The sequence below is a fragment of the Enhydra lutris genome, unplaced genomic scaffold (assembly GCF_002288905.1).
Source record: "Enhydra lutris kenyoni isolate GAN:26980312 unplaced genomic scaffold, ASM228890v2 scaffoldscaffold43, whole genome shotgun sequence".
Lineage (NCBI taxonomy): Eukaryota > Metazoa > Chordata > Mammalia > Carnivora > Mustelidae > Enhydra > Enhydra lutris.
The window spans coordinates 4,199,115-4,208,437 of record NW_019154127.1 but is presented as its reverse complement, the minus strand read 5'-3'; the positions used below and the strand labels follow the sequence as shown (position 1 = coordinate 4,208,437).

The window sequence follows — 9,323 nt, the reverse complement described above, 5'->3', positions numbered from 1 at the left end:
GGGAGAGGGCGGTGTGTGCGGCGGGGGGAGGTTTGCTGGCGTGGGGAGGGGAGATGCGGGGGGAGGGGGGATGCGGAGGGAGAGGACCTTGCTTCCCCCAGCGGGTGGGTGGAAAACGCCAGTAGTAAAACGTTTGGAAAATTGTCCGTAGAGTGCCCCGACTGGGGAGACACCTCCCCCAAAACTAAATGCATGCTTTTCCGAGTTAAAGAAATACACTGCAACTCCCACCCAGAGGTTCTACCCGGGGTTACGGGCGGTGGTGGTTTTTCTTGACACCATTCAGTATTCCCCAAGTTTTCTGCCCTGAAAACTTTCTCCAAGTTTTCTCTCCGATCCCCTCTCCCTGCAAATAGCTTGATTTTAAAACACTCCATTAGCAAAGACAGTTCCAAAGGATCTTCTTCGCCCCCTCTTACCCAGGGATAAACATCACAAAACCAAGTCATTTATGGGGCAAAAACTTGTTACTTTCACAGGACCGCTGGAGAGAGGTTTAATTTCCTCTTCTGAAGCTTGGGCAGTGGTGAGGTTGGAAATCCCAGAGCAGGGTAATTACACGATGATGTAAGGCGCTGCTTGAGGTGACCACCGGCAACACAGCCCAGAGGATCAATGTTCCCTTGCCCCTGCTGGCCGCCGCGCACACAGGGACTTTTGTGTAACCCCAGAGATGTCAGCAGAACCACAAAGTGGCTGCCTTTTCACACTAATGAGAAACGACTCTGAAGACACTAGCAAGTTTGTATTAAAAAGTATTTATCCTTCACCAACTTCAGACCATTATACAAAATTTAAACACACACATACACATAAGAGCAGCCATAAAAAGGGTATTCCAAAAGATCACTCTGGAAAGCTTTCAAAATATGAGAGATGATTCAAAAGGGCAGAGAATCGGACTCTTCACATGACAAAGTCCCTTTCCTGGGCAATTTCATCAGGTCATTAAATAACTCCGTCTCCTCTCACACCTCTCTCCTTTGATACTTGAGAATGGTTGTAAAAATAATTTCTTAAAAGCCCTTGAACTAGAACTCGTAATTGTTGTTGTCCCCCTTGTGAATGGATCTAGAAGAAAGGTCTGAGAAGCCTGCTCTTGGGGAGAGGGGAAGGAGATAGGAGGTCCCACACCATTGATTCACTTTGGGGACCTCTCAGGGTTGTCACATCTCCGCCAGAGTCTTCATTCCTGTGTATTTTCTAATATTTCTCTTAGCACCACAGGATCTTGGAGATTATCTAGCCCAATCCCCTTATTTCCTAAATGAAGAAACTGAGGCTCAGAGGCTAAGCAAAGTACCCAGAGTCACACACGGAAATAGCAGCAGAGTCAGACTCGAGTCCCAGTTCTTGTCTGGTTTGCTACATGATGTTCTAGATGTCCCTTCCCCCTTCCCCCCTCCACAGGAACTTTGGTCACACATAGGACACCTGGAATCAGTGCACACGGCGCTTCTTAAATTGTTAAATAGGACCTCCAGGAATTTTGTGTCTTATTTCTTCTGAAGACCTTGAAACAATTTTGCATTTGTTCTCTGGCTTTTTTTTTTAAATTTTAAAATTTGGCACAGAGATTCTATCCCTCTCTCTCATGCAAATGTTTCCCATTAGTCACCTGCCTAACGCTGAAGTTATTTACGCATGAGTTTGTTTTCCTCACTCAAACTGAGGAGGGCTGGACAAGCGGCCTAGAGTTGAATTTTCTGAGCGTAGGTGACAGAATGTGACATGTGGCAGGAACCCAAGACTGGGCTCGATCTTCCCTCCTTCCATCATGGGCTTCTGTTTCTTTGTGCGTCCCTGCCTTCCCTTCCTTCTCTTTTCCTGTCTGCTTTCTGGCTCCTTCCTTGAGCCTGCTGGACTCAACTCCTGCTGAGTGTCTTTCTTGTCTCTCCCCATTCCCACCCTGGCTAATTTCATTACTTCTCATAAATCTCGCAGGGCCCTGGACCACCCCTGAAAACCACTTGGGACGTGTAAACAACGCACTGAAGGATCCGCTGGTCTGGTTCCGACTCCCCTCCCAGATTGGTAATTTGCATGGAATTTGCATAGATGACATCACCAGGCACCTCCGAGAAGCCAACTGCACACTGGCCCGAGAACTTTGCGGACCACAGAGGAGAAAGTGACTGTGCAGGGAGGGAAACCCTGGAGGTATTGGTCAGTGCACGGTCATTAAATATTTTGGGGGTTCACCTCATTATATAGCCATCCCCGATGTCAACATCCGACTCAGAATTGTCATTTTTGTCAGAAAGCACATCTTCAGGACAAGGGCACTCTGCAGAGGGAGTGGGAAAGGGTGGCTGTGTCCCTTCCCCGCCGGAGGCCAGAAAGCTTGGTTCCAGTGTGTGGGAATCCTCTAGGTCATATGTCTCTTCTGGAAAACTTGGTAACACCGGAGGGATGTCCGAATCGTCATCGAGGGTGCTCACGAATACAGAGCTCAGATTTACATTGAAGATAATTTTGTCCCCAGCCTCTTCTGTGGAGCTGCCGTCCTCGGAAAAGCGGTCCTGTAGCAGCTTCCCTAGCCTGGGGCTGGGCTCTGGTGCCATCAGTGACTCCGCCTCCAGCTCGGACAGATTAGGTTCCTCCGTGTCCGGCTCCAGGCAGTCCTGCCCGGTGGCTGAGGAGGCAGAGGTGGGACCCGGAAGCCCACTCAGCAGCCCGTGCTTGGTATAGCCCCCTGTGCTTGTCAGAGGGGCGGTGGCTTCATCGTTGCTGTCACTTTCGTCGTTGTAATTGTAATTCCACACCTTCTTCTTCCTGTTAATATGAATCACCTCCACAAAAGCCACTGCTTCCAATGGTGGCATCTCAGGGAATACCCAGGCTGACAAGTTATTAAAATTCTTAAAAAGAGAGAGAGAGAGAAAGTATCAATTCTGTTTGTTCTTTACTTTCCAACATAATAAAACTCAATGAGAGTAACTGCACAGGGTTGAGAAGGGTGACGATGACGCCAGCAACATCAGGAACAAGGGCTAACAGGTATGTACTGTTTACTTAATATTTGCCGGGGCGCTCGTCCTACTGCTTATGCATTATAATGCATTTTACCCTCACAACCCGGCCACGAAGTAGGCTTACGCTTCTTCTCCCCATTTGACAGCTGAGAAAACGAGGCAGAGAGGTGAAGAAACTTGCCCAAGGTTCATGAGTAGCGGGTGGGGAATGCTCGATTTCAAGCTAGGTAGGCTGCCCGCCCCAGGGACCAGGTTCTGGCTTTCACTCCTTCCTATCCCACTCCCCTCACTGCTTCTTACATGTCAGGGGATCGATCCATTTAGATTCTGGATTGCCGAGATATTCTTAAAGTATGTCAGGGAACAGTGGGACAGGGGAGATGCTGGGGGGGGGTGCGATTCCATCAGGGTCCCCTGGACTGGAGGACCTTAAAGATGGGGAAGACCCCCAAAAAGGCAAGACTCACATTCTATTCCAGCTCTTGGAAGTCAGCCCTGCCAGGATACAGCTGAGCTGGGTGAACTCTGGAGAATACAAGGCAGGCTGAGTCTTGCCCTGAAGGTGGATTCTGTCTCTAGGTTAAAACTAACTACGGGGAAGCTAATGGGGAGGAGCTGGTCCACCTGTGATGGTCACTGGCATCGTCCTCCCCTCTATTCTCCTGTACCCACCTGGGCTGCCCAGTTTGACAAACCTGCTCTTCCCTTACTCTATGCAATCCAGCTTTGGCCTGAATTTTTCTATTGGGTCGTTCATCTTTTTTCTTATTGATTCATAGGAGGTCTTTATATAATTTGGATGCCAATTATTTGTTGATTCTTTATATAATTATGATTATTTGTTACATATATTCTCTCCTAGTTCTTATTGCTTTACATCATCAATGACATTTGATGACAAGAAATTCTTTGTTAATGTAAAAAAAGAGTATCAATGTTCTTCCTTACGGTTCTGCTTTTTGTGACTGAGAGAATCTTCCTTACCCCAAGGTCATATAGAATCTCCTGTAGTGTCTTCTAAAACTTTAACAGTTTTGCCTTTCATGTTAGGCTTTAATATACTTGGAACTGATATTTGTGTATGGTGTGAGGTAGAGATCCAACTTCATTTTCTCCCATATATTTACATTTATGGATCAGCCAATCCTTTCCCCATGGCAATATCTACTCATCATTAGTCATGTTTCCCTATGAGTGGGTCTGGTTCTGGGCTCTCTACTTGACCAAATCTTTGTTAATTAATGCCTTGCAATAAGGTTTTATGATTTTCTCCACAAAAGACCTGTACTGTCTTCTATTAGATTAACTCCTTAAAATTTTTTTTTTAAATTTGACAGACAGAGATCACAAGTAGGGAGAGAGGCAGGCAGAGGGTGGGGGGAAGCAGGGTCCCGGCAGAGAACCCAATGAGGGGTCGATCCCAGGACCCTGAGATCATGACCTGAGTTGAAGGCAGAGACTTTAACCCACTGAGCCACCCAGGCGCCCCTCCTTAAAATGCTTTAAGAATATTTTTTATTACTAGTGTAATGGTAGTTTTGTTGTTATTTACTAAAAAATTTTCTTTTTAAGATTTTATTTATCCATTGGAGAGAGGCAGAGTGAGCGAGCGAGCAAGAGAGCACAAGCATGGGGGGAAGGGCAGAGGGAGAAGCAGGCTCCCCACTAAGCAGGGAGCCTGATGCGGGGCTTGATCCCAGGACCCCGAGATCATGACATGAGCGAGCTGAAGGCAGATGCTTAACTGAATGAGCCACCCAGATGCTCCTGTAATGGTATTTTTAAAAAACTGTGATTCTACTTCACTGTAGGATTCCAAGTTCAAGACCAGGTAAAACTAATCTATGCTGTGAGTAATCGGGACAGTGGTTATTCTTGGTGGGTCCTTACTAGAAGGTGTCAGAAGGGATACTTTTGGGCAGGCTAATGATAGTCTCTTTCTTGATTTAGGCACAAGTTACATGGATGCACCAAGTTTGTGAAAATTCACAGAGCTTTACACTATGATTTGTGTATTGAATTTCTTGGATGTTGAAAAGTGGCTTCATGTTTATTTTTATAATGACTATTTCATAGCTATCAACTCTGTCAAACTTATTAACCTTAATAGTCGATCTCTAGATTCATGTGAAGTTTTTAACTTCACCAGTTTTATCATTTATAAGTTATCATTGTCTCTGCCCTGACTCCTCAGACTTTAAGATCCAGGAGGGCAAGATTTTCCATCTGTTTTGTTCACTTCTGTATCCCCAGTGCCTGGAACATGTGGACACATGGTAGGTCCTCAGTAAATATTTGTTAAATGCAAACACCAAAAGAAACAAAAAACAGAAACAAAAACAAACAAAAACAAAAAAACCCCCAAAAGAACGAAAGAAGGAAAAAATTAAAAAAAAGTAAAAAGATGTCATTAAAAATTTTTAACATATATTGTCGATTAAACACATATACACAAATACACTAGGTGTTTAGTGTTTTGTTTTGCCATTCCTAGAGTTTTTACTTAAACACAGAGTAACAATTTTTTTAACCATTTACCTTTTTTCCTTTAAAAATTTTTTTATTATGTTCACTTAGCCACTGTATAGCATATATTATTATTTTTGATGTAGTGTTCAATGATTCACTAGTTGTGTATAACACCCAGTGCTCATCACAACATGTGGCCTTCCTTAATACCCAGCACCCTACTACCCCCTTCCCCCCAAACCACCCCTCCTCTGAAACCCTCAGTTTGTTTCCCTGGGTCCATAGTGAGGGTAACAATTTTTTTTAAAGATTTTATTTATTTATTTGACAGAGATCACAAGTAGGCAGAGAGACAGGCAGAGAGAGGAGGAAGCAGGCTCCCTGCCGAGCAGAGAGCCCAACACGGGACTCGATCCCAGGACCCTAAGACCATGACCTGAGCTGAAGGCAGAGGCTTTAACCCATTGAGCCACCCAGGTGCCCAAGGGTAACAATTTTTAATGGAGGAATACTAGAAAGACACAAGCTACCAACACCTCCTCTCAGTACTTGGGTCAACACAATAAATAATGGAGATATTTTATATATTTTTTATATACATGCATATATGTGTATATATATATATATATATATATATATATCTTTTTTCTAAAATTTATTTTTTTGGACACATCTTAGGGAGGGGAGGAATTCCAGGGAGACCTGGGGGGAGGACTAGTAACCCAGGCAGAGAATTTATCAAGGAGGGAATGGGTGTGGTGCTAAAGGCCTTTTTATCTCAAGGCTGCAATGAGAAGTAGCAGTTAGAGTAGGATTTGCCCAAGACCTCAAGAGCAAAGGAATAAATACAGCTCCGACAGGAGGAGGTGGATTAAGGTTGAGATAAGGAGGCAACTGGCCGCTGGCAGAAAAGACTTTGAAAAGTATTTTACACCGTGGGTAAAAAATGTCTGTTCTTGGGGCCCCTGGGTGGCCCAGTGGGTTAAGTGTCTGACTCTTGGTTTCAGCCCAGGTCATGATTTAGGGTCCTGGGATGGAGCCCTGTGCTGGGGAGGCCGCTTGAGATTCTCCCTCTCCCTCTGCCCCTCCCCACTCTGCACACCTGTGCGTGCTCTGCACCCCCCCCCCTTTCTCAAATAAATACATTTAAAAAAATGTCCATTCTTGAAAGGCAGGGATCACAGTGTGGGGGAAATGCAGTACAGAGGCATCTAACCTCTCCGAAGGCGTAGCCGAATGCCGGCTGGGCTCAAGCACCAGTTGTAACCAAAAATCTCCCAAAGCACACCCCCCCCCCCGCCAATGAACGACGCCTCCCCCAACCCGCCCTGAACAAATAAGACCAAGAGAAAGAAGAGTACAATTTTATCCACTGCGGAGGAATTTAAATATGTGGTTGTTTAAAAATGAGAAGAAAAATGTGAAACGAGTTCAAACACAGAAACGTGAGATCATTTTGAATGAAAAACTCTAAAACAAAGAGGGAAAGACAGCAACGGGATAGAGAAAATGATCCATAATTTATGGGCACACGTGTCAAAAGACACGAGGAGGTTTTGGAAAAGTTGTAAGATCAATACCCAGATTTGTCTGAGGGGTTGAAGGTTCTGAGTAGAAAGGGGGCACCCTGGGGAGCACAGATGGAAAAACAAAGACAAACGGGCTAGTTTCACTAATAATTAAAGTAACACAAATGAGAGCAACTGCGGGCAACCTTTATACACATAAAAATGATTAATCAATGTCAGCAGAGCTTTGGAGAAATGTATCCACCTACACGGTCGCACATGGCAGCACAAGTTAATTCTTTATCTTTTTTAAAGATAAATCCACCTGTGTACACATTCCACTGACATAATCCAAACGGAAAGATGATCTTTACAAAAAATGTTAATGAAGCATGTTGCGTTATTCATAAAGGCCAAAGAAGAAAAAGAAAAGCAAGGAAAAGAAATCATTTCAAATGCCCAATAGCTGGAAAATGATTAAAGGAAAGATAATACATTAATGAAAATGGAATAACAGGTGATCGTTAAAAATATTATGTGGGCAAAGTATAAACAGAGAACAGAAAATGGAAATACAGATACATATATATTTGGGTATCATTCAGTGATAAAACAGCTTGGTGTGTTTAGAAAATGGGATTTTTTTCGGCTGTGAAAATATTTGAGAGTATAATAAAAATCCTTAAGTTAAAATAAAAAATAAAGAAACTTAAAAAGAGACTACATACCAAAACTTTGGGGAAATCATTTCTTAAGCATATATAACCGACCCGTTTCAGTATTATTATGGTGCTTATGAAGACAGCAGCTATTAAAAACATAGTAATTATTCCTCCTATTCTGGCAGATTCTGATGACCCTGTTGATGAAAAATGAAATGACTTTATTTAGAAATAAATTCAATAAATGATCACAGGTGGGAATAAACACACATTAGACTGATGGTGGAATGAGTTATCAGACAAGCAAATGTCACTATTATTAAACACAAAATGAAAAGTAATCCAAGTATACATAGTTTCCAAGGATAAAAGCGGCAGATTTAATTTTTCAAAGTAAAATGTCTTCCACCTACTTTCTTTCTTTTTTTTTTTAAGATTTTATTTATTTATTTGAGAGAGAGAGAGAGAGAATACAAGCTGGGTTAGGGGCAGAGGGAGAGGGAGAAGCAGACTCCCTGCTGAGCAGGGAGCCCCCCCACCCCAAGACCCTGAGATCATGATCTGAGCTGAAGGCATACGCTTAACTGACTGAGCCACCCGGTGACCCTGTCTTCCAGTTTTAATGATGTTCTATGACTAAACTCTCCAACACAATAGCCATGAGCTGCACATGACTCTTTAAATTTAAATTACCAAAACTGAGGGGTACCTGGGTAGCTCGATTCTAGGATCGAGTCCTGCATCGATGGGGATGGTGTGGGGGGGGGGTCCTTGCGCAGCAGGGAGCCCGCATCTCCCTCTGCCTGCCACTCCCCCTACTTGTGCTCTCTTTCCTCTCTCCTTTTCTCTCTCTCTGTCAAATAAATAGATAAAACCTCAAAAAAATTAAATTAATTACCAAAGCTGAAGAGAAACCCCACCAAACTCAGTTTTCAGTCATCCTGGCCACATCTCAAATGCTCCATCGCCACCTGTTAGTATTGTTAAAAACAAAACAAAACAAAACTCCGGGCCCAAAATGGAGTCACTTATGCCTGGCCCATAACACACGGGGTCTCAACACCTAACCTAATTGCATTTTCAACCTCCCCCACGGGACTGTAATCTTAACTGGTCATTCCAGAATTTCCTGCTCAGCACCGTGAGGTAATCCACCTGATATAATAACTTTCTGTCCCCCAAAGGGAGGTGACTTCACTTGAAAATCCTTTTTTTTGGTGTGACTTCCTTGTCCTGATTTTAAAAACCTTTCCTTTTCTGTAGCCCTCTGGAGCTCCTCTCTATTTGCTAGATGGGATGCTGCCCGATTCCTGGTTTCCGAATTGTTCAACAGAGCTTATTAGGTCTTTAAAATGTACTTGAATGTCTGTTATTTAACAGTATACCTTACAGGCAAGGAGAGGTGGAAAAGAAGAGTTTGTCTGAAAGAAACAACTGGGTCATTCTGAGGCTGGACCTTGGCCACACGGGGTTCTACCAAACCCACTCTGTCCTACTGAGTGCCCCTGAAGTTTCTCATCAAAATTCCTTTTGGAAAATTTCAACCTTCTGACTGCAAGTGGCTTTTTAAAATTTTGTTTTTCCATCTCTGCTGCAATGTAAGCTCCACGAGATCAGGGATATTCTATTTTATTTGTGTGTGTGTGCGTGTGCGTGTGCGTGTGCGTGTGCGTGTGTGTGTGTATGTGTCTTTTGTTGTTTTTTTGCTT

At 43.7% G+C, this 9,323-nt stretch overlaps 1 protein-coding gene across 4 annotated transcripts in view; it reads right to left on the bottom strand.

Annotated features, from left to right (window-relative positions):
• Window positions 1-741: 741 nt before the first annotated feature.
• LOC111155645 (interferon alpha and beta receptor subunit 2) overlaps window positions 742-9,323 on the bottom strand; it is a 32,722-nt gene continuing 24,140 nt past the window's right edge. For all 4 annotated transcript variants that reach the window (XM_022515919.1, XM_022515922.1, XM_022515921.1 and 1 more), the window contains 2 exons: window positions 7,681-7,811; window positions 742-2,861 (listed from right to left, as the gene is read on the bottom strand). In XM_022515919.1, the coding sequence (XP_022371627.1) occupies window positions 2,199-2,861; window positions 7,681-7,811 (794 nt within the window). In that variant the 3' untranslated portion in view covers window positions 742-2,198. The remainder of the gene's footprint in view (window positions 2,862-7,680; window positions 7,812-9,323) is intronic.